The 17,539-nt window shown below is 35.8% G+C and overlaps 1 protein-coding gene across 2 annotated transcripts in view; it reads right to left on the reverse strand.

Moving 5' to 3' along the window:
* NDRG1 (N-myc downstream regulated 1) overlaps window positions 1-17,539 on the reverse strand; it is an 89,331-nt gene that overhangs the window by 40,242 nt on the left and 31,550 nt on the right. For both annotated transcript variants that reach the window (XM_053715374.1, XM_053715375.1), the window contains exons 2-3: window positions 10,484-10,553; window positions 2,981-3,016 (exon numbers count right to left, since the gene is read on the reverse strand). In XM_053715374.1, coding sequence (XP_053571349.1) covers window positions 2,981-3,016; window positions 10,484-10,543 — 96 coding nt within the window. In that variant the 5' untranslated portion in view covers window positions 10,544-10,553. The remainder of the gene's footprint in view (window positions 1-2,980; window positions 3,017-10,483; window positions 10,554-17,539) is intronic.

Consider the following 17,539-nt stretch of genomic DNA (forward strand, 5'->3'; position numbering starts at 1 on the left):
CATGCCCCAAAGAATTCAGCTCTTTTGCCTGTAAAAAAAAAAACCATACAATACCCCCCCCCCAACATTACAACCCACCACCCACATACCCCTAATCTAACCCAAACCCCCCTTAAATAAACCTAACACTAAGCCCCTGAAGATCTCCCTACCTTGTCTTCACCACACCGGGTCCCGATCTGTCCAGAAGAGCCTCCGAAATCTTCATCCAAGCCCAAGCGGGGGCTGAAGAGTGACATCCATCCTGCGGCTGAAGTCTGGATCCAAGCGGCGGCTGAAGAAATCCATCATCGGGCTGAAGTCTTGATCCAAGGGTGCGCTGAAGAAGTCCATCATCGGGATGAAGTCTTCTTTGAAGCGGCATCTTCAATCTTCTTTCTTCTGGAGCCATCATCTTCCAGCCGACGCGGATCCATCCTCTTCTACCGACGCCTACTCGCCGAATGACGGTTCCTTTAAATGACGTCATCCAAAATGGCGTCCGTCGAATTCCGATTGGCTGATAGAATCCTATCAGCCAATCGGAATTAAGGTAGGAAAATTCTGATTGGCTGATGGAATCAGCCAATCAGATTCAAGTTCAATCCGATTGGCTGATCCAATCAGCCACTCAGATTGAGCTTGCATTCTATTGGCTGATCGGAATTCGACGGACGCCATCTTGGATGACGTCATTTAAAGGAACCGTCATTCGGCGAGTAGGCGTCGGTAGAAGAGGATGGATCCGCGTCGGCTGGAAGATGATGGCTCCGGAAGAAAGAAGATTGAAGATGCCGCTTCATAGAAGACTTCATCCCGATGATGGACTTCTTCAGCGCCCGCTTGGATCAAGACTTCAGCCCGATGATGGATTTCTTCAGCCGCCACTTGGATCCAGACTTCAGCAGGAGGATGGATGACACTCTTCAGCCCCCGCTTGGGCTTGGATGAAGATTTCGGAGGCTCTTCTGGACAGATCGGGACCCGTTGTGGTGAAGACAAGGTAGGGAGATCTTCAGGGGCTTAGTGTTAGGTTTATTTAAGGGGGGTTTGGGTTAGATTAGGGGTATGTGGTGGTGGGTTGTAATGTTGGGGGGGTATTGTATGGTTTTTTTTTAAAGGTAAAAGAGCTGAATTCTTTGGGGCATGCCCCGCAAAGGGCCCTTTTCAGGGCTGGTAAGGTAAAAGAGCTTTTCTATTTTAATTTTAGAATAGGGTAGGGCATTTTTTTATTTTGGGGGCTTTGTTATTTTATTAGGGGGCTTAGAGTAGGTGTAATTAGTTTAAAATTGTTGTAATATTTTTCTAATGTTTGTAAATATTTTTTTTATTTTTTGTAACTTAGTTCTTTTTTATTTTTTGTACTTTAGTTAGTTTATTTAATTGTATTTATTTGTAGGTATTGTATTTAATTAATTTATTGATAGTGTAGTGTTAGGTTTAATTGTAGATAATTGTAGGTAGTTTATTTAATTTATTTATTGATAGTGTAGTGTTAGGTTTAATTGTAGGATTTATTTTACAGGTAATTTTGTAATTATTTTAACTAGGTAACTATTAAATAGTTATTAACTATTTAATAGCTATTGTACCTGGTTAAAATAAATACAAAGTTGCCTGTAAAATAAATATTAATCCTAAAATATCTACGATATAATTATAATTTACATTGTAGCTATATTAGGGTTTATTTTACAGGTAAGTATTTAGATTTAAATAGGAATAATTTATTTAATAAGAGTTAATTTATTTAGTTAGAATAAAATTATATTGAATTTAGGGGGGTGTTAGGGTTAGGGTTAGAATTAGCTTTAGGGGTTAAAAAATTTATTAGAGTAGCGGTGAGCTCCAGTCGGCAGATTAGGGGTTAATACTTGAAGTTAGGTGTCGGCGATGTTAGGGAGAGCAGATTAGGGGTTAATACTATTTATTATAGGGTTATTGAGGTGGGAGTGAGGCGGATTAGGGGTTAATACATTTATTATAGTAGCGGTGCGGTCCGGTTGGCAGATTAGGGGTTAATAAGTGTAGGTAGGTAGCGGCGACGTTGGGGGCGGCATATTAGGGGTTAATAAATATAGGGGTCGGCGGTGTTAGGGGCAGCAGATTAGGGGTATATAAGGATAACGTAGGTTGCTGCGGTGTACGGAGTGGCAGATTAGGGGTTAATAATAATATGCAGGGGTCAGCGATAGCGGGGGCGGCAGATTAGGGGTTAATAAGTGTAAGGTTAGGGGTGTTTAGACTCGGGGTACATGTTAGGGGGTTAGGTGCAGACTTAGGAAGTGTTTCCCCATAGGAAACAATGTAGCTGCGTTAGGAGCTGAACGCTGCTTTTTTGCAGGTGTTAGTTTTTTTTTCAGCTCAAACAGCCCCATTGTTTCCTATGGGGAAATCGTGCACGAGCACGTTTTTGAAGCTGGCCGCGTCCGTAAGCACTGCTGGAATTTAGAGTTGCAGTGGCGGTAAATATGCTCTACGCTCCCTTTTTGGAGCCTAACGCAGCCCTTCTGTGAACTCTAAATACCAGTGGTATTTAAAAGGTGCAGGAGAAAAAAAGCCAGCATAGCTAACGCACCCCTTTGGCCGCAGAACTCTAAATCTAGCCGTCAGTCTATTAACCTTTTCCCGCCGTTATGCCGGTGTATTCCGTCACAGCGGTGCTGGGCTTTAAAGTAATTATGACGGAATACAACGTCATAGCCAACGGCTGTCCTGAAGCCAACTGCGCTTGCAGGATTTGATCGCGGTCTGGAGGGCGTTCCTAGCGTCATAGGGACGCCCCCCAGACCTTACCCCATAATTGAAATCTTGCGATCGTTTGCACGATTTCAATTCGTTTACATCGCAATGTTGACTTTATAGCCCACTCACAAAAGCTTTAATGTTTAGCACTATATAAAAGTGTTTTTCAACTTATTTTAATTGTAAGAACAAATGTACAGACTAAACAGGAAAACCAGGAAATACAGAATAGAACTCTCTATAAATATTGCCTTACCTGGATCTCATACTCTGGGGTTAATACAGTGATTCCCTAGAAAAAGAAAAGGAAACAGGGAAAGTCATTTAACCAGTGTGTTTTACATAAATATTTACAGCAGGAATAACAGTTGTAGGTGCTTGAATCAGATATTCTCTGTGTTAAATAAAAAAACCTAATCAACAAAGAAAATTTTGAAGTAACAATGGTTTACACCAGTATTTATAAATGCTTTAAATCTTTGACTATATAAATCTCCATGTCAGCTATTCTGTAACTAAGTCTGCAGTAAGTAAGATTGCCACCTCAGTCACGTTTTCCTGGACACTTATGAGTTATACATGCTGCAGGGTGTGCAGGTAGGAACATGAATTTCCACCCTGGACACCACACAAATAGCAGACATCCCAACCTGCAAAATCTAATTTCAGGGAAGTGGCTTCACCCGCTACTGCGCCGCCCCCCCTCTCCTAGTTATATATTGGACACCTTGAAAGCCTAAATAAGATACTGCTAGATTACGAGTCTTGCGTTAGCCTTAAAAAGCAGCGTTTAGGGGTCCCAACGCTGCTTTTTAATGCCCGCTGGTATTACGAGTCAGGCAGGTACAGGTGTACCGCTCACTTTTTTCCTAACACCGGTATTACGATTGCTTGAAAAAGTGAGAGGTAGACCCTCTCCTGTCCAGACTCCTACCGCATTTAAAAGTCAGTACTTAAGAGTTTTATTGGCTAACGCCGTAACATAAAACTCTTAACTAAAGTGCTAAAAAGTACACTAACACCCATAAACTACCTATTAACCCCTAAACCGAGCCCCCCCCCCACATCGCAAACACTTAATTAAAATTATTAACCCCTAATCTGGCGACCGGACATTGCTGCCACTGTAATAAATATATTAACCCCTAAACCGCCGCACTCCCGCCTCACAAACACTAGTTAAATTTTATTAACCCCTAATCTGCCGTCCCTAACATCGCCGACACCTATCTACATTTATTAACCCCTAATCTGCCGCCCCCAACGTCGCTGCTACTATATTAAATTTATTAACCCCAAAACCTAACCCTAAGTCTAACCCCCCTAACTTAAATATAATTTAAATAAAACTAAATTACTACTATTAAATAAATTATTCCTATTTAAAACTAAATACTTACCGATAAAATAAACCCTTAGATAGCTACAATATAACTAATAGTTACATTGTAGCTAGCTTAGGATTTATATTTATTTTACAGGCAACTTTGTATTTATTTTAACTAGGTAGAATAGTTATTAAATAGTTATTAACTATTTAATAGCTACCTAGTTAAAATAAGTACAAATTTACCTGTAAAATAAATCCTTATCTAAATTACAATTACATCTAACACTACACTATCATTAAATTAATTACATAAACTACCTACAATTAACTACAATTAAATTAAACTAATGTACAAAAAAACCCCACTAAATTACAGAAAATAAAAAAAGAATTACAAATTTTTTAAGCTAATTACACCTACTCTAATCCCCCTAATAAAATAAAAAAGCCCCCCAAAATAATAAAATTCCCTACCCTATACTAAATTACAAATAGCCCTTAAAAGGGCCTTTTGCAGGGCATTGCCCCAAAGTAATCAGCTCTTTTACCTGTAAAAAAAAAACAATACCCCCCCAACATTAAAACCCACCACCCACACACCAAACCCTACTCTAAAACCCACCCAATCCCCCTTTAAAAAAAACTAACACTACCCCCTTGAAGATCACCCTACCTTGAGCCGTCCTCACCCAGCCGGGCACAAGTGGACCTCCAGAGGGGCAGAAGTCTTCATCCGATCCGGCCAGAAGAGGACATCCAGACCGGCAGAAGTCTTCATCCAGGCAACATCTTCTATCTTCTTCCATCCGGAGCGGAGCGGGTCCATCTTGAAGACATCCGACGCGGAGCATCCTCTTCCATCCGATGGCGACTGAAGAATGAAGGTTCCTTTAAGTGACGTCATCCAAGGTCCACTTGTGCCCGGCTGGGTGAAGAAGGCTCAAGGTAGGGTGATCTTCAAGGGGGTAGTGTTAGGTTTTCTTAAGGGGGGATTGGGTGGGTTTTAGAGTAGAGTTGGGTGTGTGGGTGGTGGATTTTAATGTTGGGGGGTATTGTATTTTTTTTTACAGGTAAAAGAGCTGATTACTTTGGTGCAATGCCCCGCAAAAGGCCCTTTTAAGGGCTATTTGTAATTTAGTATAGGGTAGGGAATTTTATTATTTTGGGAGGCTTTTTTATTTTATTAGGGGGATTAGAGTAGGTGTAATTAGCTTAAAAAAAAATAATTCTTTTTTTATTTTCTGTAATTTAGTGGGGGGTTTTTGTACTTTAGTTTATTTAATTTAATTGTAGTTAATTGTAGGTATTTTATGTAATTAATTTAATGATAGTTTAGTGTTAGATGTAATAGTAATTTAGGTTAGGATTTATTTTACAGGTAAATTTGTACTTATTTTAACTAGGTGGCTATTAAATAGTTAATAACTATTTAATAACTATTCTACCTAGTTAAAATAAATACAAAGTTGCCTGTAAAATAAATATAAATCCTAAGCTAGCTACAATGTAACTATTAGTTATATTGTAGCTATCTTAGGGTTTATTTTATCGGTAAGTATTTAGTTTTAAATAGGATTAATTTATTTAATTGTAGTAAATTTATTTAGATGTATTTAAATTATATTTAAGTTAGGGGGGTGTTAGGGTAGGCTTAGGTTTAGGCGTTAATAAATTTAATATAGTTGGGGGGGCAGATTAGGGGATCATAAGTATAATGTAGGTGGCGGCGGTGTCCGGAACGGCAGATTAGGGGTTAATAATATAATGTAGGTGGCGACGATGTCGGGGGCGGCAGATTAGGGGTTAATGAGTGTAAGATTAGGGGTGTTTAGACTCAGGGTTCATGTTAGGGTGTTAGGTGCAGACATAACTTTTATTTCCCCATAGGAAACAATGGGGCTGCGTTAGGAGCGTAACGCTGCTTTTTTGCAGGTGTTAGGTTTTTTTTCAGCCGGCTCAACCCCATTGTTTCCTATGGGGAATCTTGCACGAGCACGTTCAGCCAGCTCACCGCTGACTTAAGCAACGTTGGTATTGAGGTGAGATGTGGAGCTAAATTTTGCTCAACGCTCACTTTTCTGAGGCTAACGCCGGCTTGCAAAAAAACTTGTAATACCAGCGTTGTCTTAAGTGAGCGGTGAGAAAAAAAAGGCTTGTTAGCCCCGCACACCATTCCCGACAAAAACTCATAATCTATCCGATAGAGACTTATTAAAGTAGCTTCCCACTAAAGTCACATTAAAAAAAGTAGCTTTATTGCACAACCACATACAAAAAACTTATTTTCCAGTGATCGTACGCTTAAATATTTTAGAATACAAAGTTTAATTACGTGCAGTAAATAAGGTAGTATCTGCGTTTTCTTTTATTAAAATCAGTGGGGGCTTTCTGATTACTGCTGCATGCTTTGAGGGTTCTATAACAACCCAGCAACAAAAGGCATTCCTTAAAATGAAGGTAAACTTTGATGAATGAAAGTCTGTTTTTTAAAAATACTATTAAAAACAGGGGCACTTTCATTCATCAAAGTTTACAAATCAGCCATTTTGATTAAAAACTTACCTTTGTTTATTTCACAGCCAGAGCAGCTTCCCCCTCCTTTAAATCCTCTCTTCACACGTCAGCAATAACTAATCCGGCTTTATCCAATCACAGCATGGCTTCAGGCAATAACCACCCTGGGGGAAAGCCATGATTGGAGGAAGCCGGATTAGTCATTGCTGACGTGTGAAGAGAGGATTTCCAGGAGGGGAAAGCTGCTGTAGCTGTGAAAAGAAAAAAAGGTAAGTTTTTAATCAAAGCCGCTGCTTTTTAAAGTTTGATGAATGAAAGTGCCCCTGTTTTTAATAGCGTTTTTAAAAAATGGGCTTTCATTCACCAAAGTTTACCTTCACTTTAAAGAAACACTTTTCCGGATTTGGGCCACATTGGATCATGGTACTTGGAATTTCAGGGAGATTGAATTCCATTTCCTGAACTTCAGGGAGAGTTGGGATGTCTGAAATAGTGACACTGAACAACACTGTTAAAGGGACACTGAACCCAAATGTTTTCTTTCATGATTCAGATAGAGCATGAAATTTTAAGCAACTTTCAAATTTACTCCTATTATCAAATTTTCTTTATTCTCTTGGTATCTTTATTTGAAATTCAAGAATGTAAGTTTAGATGGCTTAGATGCCTTCTTTTTCAAATAAAGATAGCAAGAGAACAAAGAAAAATTGATAATAGGAGTAAATTAAAAAGTTGCTTAAAATTGCATGCTCTATCTGAATCACGTAAGAAAATGTTTTGGTTCAGTGTCCCTTTAAAGTGAAGGTCCATTTTGATGCATTAGTGCCCAGTTTTTAATAAACCTATTAAAAACAAGGGCGCTTTAATTCATCAAAATTGACATTTCACTGTTTTCTTCAAAAAGTTACCTTTTTATCCTGAATGTTGCTCCAGCGATTCCCCCGGCCGTCGGAAGCTTCTGCAGACGTCAGAAATGACAAATCAGGCTTCCTCCAATCACAGCTTCCCCTTTGGGGGAATCTTGGCCTGATGCGACGCTGTGATTGGAGGAAGCCGAATTTGTTATTTTGGACCTGCGAAGACGGCTTGCGACGGGCGGAGGAAGTGCTGGAGCGGCTGCTAGGATTAAAAGGTAAGTTTTTGAAGAAAACAGTGAAATGTCAATTATGATGAATTAAAGTGCCCTTGTTTTTAATAGGATTATCACTAATTCATCAAAATGGACCTTCACTTTAATGTTCCTCTCTGCACACCCTGCAGCATGTATAACTCATAAGTGTCCAGGAAAACATAGCCGAGGTGGCAACCCTAACAGTAAGACATCTTACAACAAACTTGTCATTAACTTTAACCATTTTTACTTATATCTCTATTTATAAGGGACATTTAAGTGTACTAATATAGGGAGTGCTATACAAGTGGAGTGCTAAATACAAGTGAAGCACTAAATTTTGCTTACGTGAAAGCGATATTTGCGCTCCACTGAGTAATATCAGTGCACGCTAATGTACGCTGGTATTACAAGTTGATTTCTGGGAAGCATTGCCCTCACGAGACAGCGCTTCCATAGGCTCCAATGGGAGCCTCATTCTAATGCCGTCATACACGACACAGAACCAAAGCATCGAAGGGGGTCAGTAGTACAGCGATGGCAGCACATTGTAAATATATATGTATATAATTATATACATATACTGTAAATTTATGTGTATATAATTATATACATATACTGTAAATTTATGTGTATATAATTATATACATATACTGTAAATTTATGTGTATATGCACATATTAACGCACTATATATGTATATAATTATATACATATACTGTAAATTTATGTGTATATAATTATATACATATACTGTAAATTTATGTGTATATAATTATATACATATACTGTAAATTTATGTGTATATGCACATATTAACGCACTATATATGTATATAATTATATACATATACTGTAAATTTATGTGTATATAATTATATACATATACTGTAAATTTATGTGTATATAATTATATACATATACTGTAAATGTATGTGTATATGCACATATTAACGCACTATATATGTATATAATTATATACATATACTGTAAATTTATGTGTATATAATTATATACATATACTGTAAATTTATGTGTATATAATTATATACATATACTGTAAATGTATGTGTATATGCACATATTAACGCACTATATATGTATATAATTATATACATATACTGTAAATTTATGTGTATATAATTATATACATATACTGTAAATTTATGTGTATATAATTATATACATATACTGTAAATTTATGTGTATATGCACATATTAACGCACTATATATGTATATAATTATATACATATACTGTAAATTTATGTGTATATAATTATATACATATACTGTAAATGTATGTGTATATGCACATATTAACGCACTATATATGTATATAATTATATACATATACTGTAAATTTATGTGTATATAATTATATACATATACTGTAAATGTATGTGTATATGCACATATTAACGCACTATATATGTATATAATTATATACATATACTGTAAATTTATGTGTATATAATTATATACATATACTGTAAATTTATGTGTATATAATTATATACATATACTGTAAATTTATGTGTATATGCACATATTAACGCACTATATATGTATATAATTATATACATATACTGTAAATTTATGTGTATATAATTATATACATATACTGTAAATGTATGTGTATATGCACATATTAACGCACTATATATGTATATAAGCAGATATATATATTTACTGGGAACACACAGTTCCCATTGACCACAATGTAAAGGCACTTTTCAGTGCCTTTTTTTTTTTTTCAAACACCCCACACCCGCCAAATTTATATTTATTTATAATGGTGCTGTTATTTTATTTAAAAAAAAATGATGATACTATTTTTATTTTTTAATAAAATTCACATAACTGTATTTTGTGGGCATTGTTATCAAATTGACTTTGTTCTCATGGTGTTGTTTCTTTAAATATATTATCTAATGTTTTACATTTAAAGGGACTGTCTACAATAGATTTTTTATTGTTTTAAAAGATAGATAATCCCTTTATTAACCATTTTCCAGTTTTGCATAACCAACACAGTTATATTAATGCACGTTTTACCTCTGTAATTATCTTGTATCTAAGCATTTTCTGACAGCCCTCTGATCACATGACATTTTATTTATGATCTATCGACTTGCATTTAGTATTGTGCTAACTCTTAAATAAATTCTCGGGTGTGAACAAAATGTTATCTATATGGTCTACATGAACTAGCAGTCTACTGTTGTGAAAAGCAAATACAAAAGCATGTGATTAAGAGGCTGTCAATAGAGCCTTTGAAACAGGCAGACATTTAGAGGTTTAAATGTTATAAAGTATATTAATCTTACAATGTTGGTTGTGAAAAGCTGGGGAATGGGTAGTAAAGGCATTATCTATCTTTTTAAACAATAACATTTTTTGTGTAGACTGTCCCTTTAACAAAACTGGTGAAGAAATCCAATTTAGTTTGATTTCATATTATTTAAAGCTTTCATTATACCTTTCAAAATTAAAACAAAATAATCAAGAAACACAGTTCATTTTAAGGTCACCCCTTTAAATACTTAATTTTATTTTGGCCAAAGACTACAGCATATATTTAATTTTGTTAGTTATTTTTTCCTCCAGTGTCTTTATATAAATCTCTATTGTATTTCAGTGTTTCTCTCTGACATCATTCCTGTTTTTTAAAGGACATAAGACGTGGGCAAACAGAGGACTAAAGGAAATTCCAGGAACCAAATTTAACTAATTATAGAAAGTCGAAGACGTGTTTCCTCTATAAAACTTAGTTTGCTTTTATTAAATGGTAAAATGTGTACATACATCTTCCACAAGGAGAGGTTTCACCTCTGCAAAATTAAGGTCTTGGAGCTGTGTTGACATTTTTTTCTTCCTATAAAAAAAGAAGCCAAAGAACATTAGAGAAATATACTATTGCTTAAATATTATAAAACACTACATCCACATTTTTATTTATAGTTCCTGGAATATAATGTTTGGAATTTGGAAAAGACAAATTACTGAATTATTATTAGTATTATCATCGGGTATTTGTAGAGCGCCAACAGGTTACGCAGCGCTATGAACATAGGTGGTATATAAAAAAACAATTACAGGGATCAAATGGGTAGAGGGTCCTGCCGAGAGTTGCACTGTTGTAGTCGGCTCTTATGAAGGTTAACTACAAGCAGCTGGGCTCATAGGCTTACATGCTATGGGGTTTTAGTGGATAGCAGTGGAGATAGGAAGGTTAGTGTAGGTTGTAAGCGTCCCTAAATAGTAGAGTCTTCAGGGAGCACTTGAAGCTTTTAAAAGTAGGTGAGAGCGAGGCAGAGAGTTCCATAAGATGGGAGCCAGTCTGGAGAAATCTTGTAAACGGGAATGTGAGGAGGTAACAAGAGAGGAGGAGATCATGAGCGAAGGAGAGTATCTGAATTCAAATGACTAAGTCAAATTGAAAGTTTTAACTGAGTTTTAGAATTCCTTCAAAGTAAGATGATTTCAAACAAATGCTCTTCTGCCAATGATAATCAAGTTATTGCAGGTCAACAGTTTGATTGAAGTCAGGTGACTTCCAAGTCAGGACAGGTTGATTTTAATTTGGAAATTGACAGCTGTTTGTGGATAGCATGATTTCTGGATAATTTGAAGTACCTGTTTTGAACCAACTTCATCCAACTTTTTGCATGGAAAATCAGACCTGCTTTGAGAATAGACTACACAGTCAGAATGCACTAATGGGAGAGTGTTTTATCATCACAGAACACAAAATCATGCTATTGATAGTACTGGCCTAGAAATACTAATCCTAATAATAAATCTTCTGTGAGTTTTTCTCTCTCTCTAATTCCTTGGTTATAGTTCTGAGCTGATGTCTAGGTGCATGAGGTTACTCTACAAATCTTAAAGGGATAAAATCAAAAATAAACTTTCATGATTCAAATACAGCATGCAGTTTTAAACAACTTTCCAATTTAATTCTAAAATCAAATTTCCTTTGTTCTCTTGGTATCCATGTTGAATATGTCAGTGCTCCTGAACCTAGTCCTAGCACTAACCCTGATCCTGAACCTAATCCTAGCAGATATTGTGTTTGCAAACGTTGCATTGTTTTGCAATATCTTAGCTTTTCATATCTGATTAGGCCAGTAAGGAACAGATATGTAGAAGTGTTAGGCTCGTGAAGTCTGCAATGTTTGCTTTCAATTCTCCAATGTGGAAAACCCACACTTTTTTAGAGTTAAATTGATGGAAATCAATCTCAGTGTTTCAAGCACCTGTAATAACAAACAAGATAATCTCCGGCAAATATCCATCCAGCTGTCCTTCCTTTTCACCCAGCAATCAATTCCTTATTTACCTGCATTTGTGGCATGTGAAATCTTTGTGTCATCGCTATCTACAATGGCCACCAAGTGGTTGTAGTGTAAGGGGTTTTGGCCATTGAAAAACAGCATTAGCAATTAGTGTTGCCAGGTATCTTATATCCAGCTGGATAGTCCAGTAAAATCTATACAAAAAATAAAATAGACACTTAAATGTCCATTGTTTCAAAGTGGCAGTAAACACCTTGTAATTTCAAGATATTTATGCTGTGTTGCTATAGAATAAAGTCAGCCAAGTCTTAAAGGGACATGAAACCCTTTTCCCCCCTTTTTTTGACAAATGAATTTTTTTTCTCCTATTTTCCGGCCCCCTGTATCATGTGACAGATATCAGCCAATCACAGACTAGTATATGTATACCCTGTGAGCTTGTGCACCTGCTCAGTAGGATCTTGTTCCCCAAAAAGTTTATTTTGACTTGAGTGTCCCTTTGATGTTCTACTGACAACCAGGGAGGGTGCCAAAGTCACTGATAGTGAACATTGGGTTAACACTCTGCTCTCTGTGTAGCACAGGTAACCAATAGGGATAAAATGTGTACTGAACTTTTTACTGACAACCTTGAGAACAGTAAAATCACTGCTCTGTGTGTGTTACAGGCAGCAAAACTGGTAACAACATTATTTGTGTTGTAACTGGGGATTATATCACTCTTTTGTGTGTACTGCTAGAAACTAAGAAGGGTAAAATTGATGCTGAGTTTGTTACTGGCAGCCAAGGTGATAAAATCACTGCTTTGCCGTTTAATGTGGTCTAGGGTGGGGCTTCAGGCAATGCTATTGGGAGGAGCTACTGTGTTACCCCACCTACGGCTCATCCTCAGTCATTGTAGGGTGTTCAGTATTTTTGTGGAGAACAGCTGGCAACCCTATCTGCAAAATTAAACTTTTATGCTTCAGATAGAGCATGTCATTTTAAACAACTTTCCAGCTTCTGTTACATAATCTGCTTCATTCTCTTGGTAACTTCTGTTGAAAGGCATACCTAGGTAGGCTCAGTAGCAGCAATGCACTGCTTGGAACAAGGTGCACATATATGCTTCTTGTCATTGGCTCACCTTATGTGTTCAGTTAGCTCCCACTAGCGCATTACTGCTGCTTTAAAGGGACATAAAACCCAAGATTTTTCTTTCATAATTCAGGTAGAACATATACTTTTAAACAACTTTCCAATTTACTTCTATTATCAGCAGGTTTACAACAATTATATACATTAGTAAGAGTACTATATGGCAGCAGGTTTACAATAATTATATACATTAGTAAGAGCACTAGATGGCAGCAGGTTTACAATAATTATATACATTAGTAAGAGTACTATATGGCAGCAGGTTTACAATAATTATATACATTAGTAAGAGCACTAGATGGCAGCAGGTTTACAATAATTATATACATTAGTAAGAGCACTAGATGGCAGCAGGTTTACAATAATTATATACATTAGTAAGAGCACTAGATGGCAGCAGGTTTACAATAATTATATACTTTAGTAAGAGTACTAGATGGCAGCAGGTTTACAATAATTATATACATTAGTAAGAGTACTAGATGGCAGCAGGTTTACAATAATTATATACATTAGTAAGAGCACTAGATGGCAGCAGGTTTACAATAATTATATACTTTAGTAAGAGTACTAGATGGCAGCAGGTTTACAATAATTATATACATTAGTAAGAGCACTAGATGGCAGCAGGTTTACAATAATTATATACATTAGTAAGAGCACTATATGGCAGCAGGTTTACAATAATTATATGCATTAGTAAGAGCACTATATGGTAGCAGGTTTACAATAATTATATACATTAGTAAGAGCACTAGATGGCAGTACTATTTCCTGTCATGTAATGCTGATATCTCTTCAACAAAGAATAACAGGAAAGCAAAGCAAAATTGGTAACAGAAGCAAATTAGAAACTATTGTTAAAGTTGTATTCTCAATCTGAATCATGAAAGAAAGAAATTTGGTTTCATTCCATTTAACAAAGGTTTCCAAGAGAGTGACGCAAATTTGATAATGGAAGCAAATTGGAAAGTTGATTAAAATTCTATGTTCTATCTGAATCATGTTGTTTACTTGCTTTAATATACGTTTAAAATGTTCATACTTTACTGGAATATTAATTGATGCAAAACAACAGAAAAAAGGTATTTATGTCCCTAACATGGAGCGTATTACAAAAGAACACTGATGAGACACAGTCTCAGCCCTTTGTGCATTCATACACAATACAATTGCACATTCACTAGGAGAAGAATTCATTGCAAATTGTCTTAAAACAGAAATAAATATAGAAGAATAGAAAATGTGTGTTTGAGAAAAAAAACTGACATAATGAGTCTTCAACTTGTAATAATTGTTAATGGGTACCTTTTAGATGTGATAAAAAAAAATTTTCTGTCATGTATATACGTTTTAAAAGGGGCATCATAGTCAAAATTAAAATTAAGTTTACATAACATTTTACATAAAGTTAGCTTAAAGGGACAAAAATAAACTTTCATGACTCAGATAGGGCATGCATTTTTATACAATTTTCCAATTTACTTTTAGTATCAAATGTGCTTTGTTCTTTGGTATTCTTTGTTGAAAGCTAAACCTTGGTAGGCTAATATGCTAATTTCTAAGCCCTTGAAAGCCACCTTTTATCTCAGTGCATTATGACAGTATTTCACAGTTAGACACTGCTAGTTCATGTGTGTCATATAGCTAGCATTTTGCTCACTCCCGTGGAGTTATTTATGAGTCAGCACAGATTGGCTGAAATGCAAGTCTGTCAAAAGAACTGAGATAAGGAGGCAGTCTGCAGAGGCTTAGATACAAGGTAATCACAAAAGGTAAAAAAAAACTGTATTAATATAACAGTGTAAGTTATTCAAAACTGGGGAATGGGTAATAAAGGGATTATCTATCTTTGAAAAAAATTCAAGTAGACTGTCCCTTTAATATGAAATAAGTACACATATGCTTCGTTTGTATAATAAAAATGCACTTAATTATTTTTATTTATTTGATGAGACTTACATAGTCTTTAGTACCCCCCCCCAGAGTTTTTTTCTAAAAAGGCGACATCTAGGACGATAAACCAATCCCAAGCGTCACCGCACGGCATATTTAAATGAATTTATTGGCGCTCCAGGGAGACTTGTGTGGTTGCACCGATTGGGAACTCCTAATAATGTAGATGTAAACAGTAAATCAGAACTCATGTTTCGATTCACTGTTTAACTGGATAGCTGCCAGAGAGCTATGCAGTGGGTTTGACCGCTTTATACTTCACTACACTAGAGAAATACAAAAGCACGAAGAAGCGACCATGAAACAAAACAAAAGTATTCTAAAAAGATCAAAATATTTTAAACATTAAAGGGATACTGAACCCATTTTTTTTTCTTTCATGCTTCAGATAGAGCATGCAATTATAAACAACTTTCTAATTTACTATTAACAATTTTTCTTTGTTGTCTTGGTATCTTTATTTGTAAAAGCCGGAATATAAGCTTACGAGCCGGCCCATTACCAAGAGAACGAAGTAAAAATGATTATAGGAGTAAATTAGAAAGTTGCTTATAATTGCATACTCTATCTGAATCATGAAAAAAAAAATTGGATTCAGTGTCACTTTAATGCAAAAATTAATAGTGATGACACAAAGATTTCACATGCTGATTTTTAAAATGTTTCATTTACCATCACTTTAAAATTTTATGATTTCGATACAGCAGATTTACAATGGTAATACAAACTTTTATTAGTTTACTTCTGTTATTAAACTGATCACTATATGGCAGCACTGGTAAGTAACAATGGTATGCTCAAGACACGTGCACACTCCTGAGCCTTCTGAAATGAAGAGGAGTCTCAACCAATGACACCAACATATTGGTAAAAGTTCATTGGGAAGTATTTCAAACTGAATCATGAAAGGTTTATTTTTATTTCTAGGTCACTTTAAACATGTTATGTAAATGAGAAATAAGAAATTCTGATATTTAGGGTAATATTATATTTCTGTAAAGTTTGAGAACACTAAGCTCCTATCATCTCAATTCTGTTTAGTTAGCAATTGGTCTTGGCTGCTTGTCAAGGCCCTGAGCAGATAACAAAAATATTTTTTAAAACGTGAAACAAAAACACACATACTGTGAATAAGTAGTATCTGTAGTACACTGAGGACAATTATTTACTATGAATAATTAAAAGTTTATATTTTGGAAAAATTTAACAATTAAACATACAAGGTAAGAGTCTGTTATTGCCAGGGATACACCTGGGAAAAATTATTCTCGATGTACCAGGGACGGACAGGAACCAACAACAGGCTGGGACATTTTTAGGCAGAGCAGCCTACTTCCCTCTCCTTTTTGTTATTTAACCGTACCTCAAAACTGACAACTATAAGGTGCTAGTTTGCTTTACAAAAACATTAATTGTTTGTACCACCCGTCTGTCACTATATTTTGTTAATTGGCTGTCATTAAATAGTAAAATAGTGAAATATAATTTAAAACAAACAAACAAAAAAAAAACAGTTCATATTTAAATAAAAAATAAGCGCTTGTTGCTCAGTAGCCTGTGTATTCACAATCACTCAAAATAGCAGCCACACATAAGCTGTACTATCAGAGAGGAAAAAAACCACACAAAGACACCCACAGGCATCAAAAGGAGTCGCTTGTTTGGGCTCCATTTATCATCTATGGGCGGACAGGGGCATACATATTGGCCCCTGTCCGCAAGACTTCTCCTCTGGCACCCCCAATCACGTGCTTGCAGGAGCTGTCAATCTCCTCAGTCGGAAGAGACTGGGGAGTTTGAAATTCTCTAGCTAAGAGGTGGAGAACAGGGCAGGGAAGCAACGGTCTGATGACCACTGCTTAATAAACCCTGATTGCGGATTTGCTTGCGCGAACCTGCCATCGAGGGGTAAAAAAGTACTTGGCAAATTGAGCCCACTGTATTACATTGAATGTAGGGTTATATGGAGTTTATTGCAAAGTTCCTGTCTAAAAGAAGATCCTTTAGTAAGCTACATATATTACATCAAAAACTCCTGGCGTCAGTACAAACTTCTCTTAAAGGGGACAGAAAACTCAAAGGTGAATTTTCTATAAAATGCCTAGATTGTGAACTGATCCTACAGAATAAGGATTCTTGCCATACAATATGCAACATGGAAACTGATTGATCAAGGAAGTCGCTTATTTATGATTTATATGTGTTCTTAAATAAACAAAGTAGAGGAGTTAAGCACACTCTACTAGATCTTTTAGTGGTGGGTTCCTGAACTACAAACAACATACATTCTGCTACTGAAATGACAGTTTTAAATGCTTAAAACCATGTATAATGCATGCAGATTGTTTACAATATAATACTTAAAGGGACAATCTACTTAATTAAAAAAAAAATAGATAACTTTACTACCCATTCCTCAGCTTTGCAAAACCAACATTTTTATATTAATGTACTTTATAACCCCTGAGTT

Source organism: Bombina bombina, chromosome 5, assembly GCF_027579735.1.
Source record: "Bombina bombina isolate aBomBom1 chromosome 5, aBomBom1.pri, whole genome shotgun sequence".
Taxonomy (NCBI): Eukaryota; Metazoa; Chordata; class Amphibia; order Anura; family Bombinatoridae; genus Bombina; species Bombina bombina.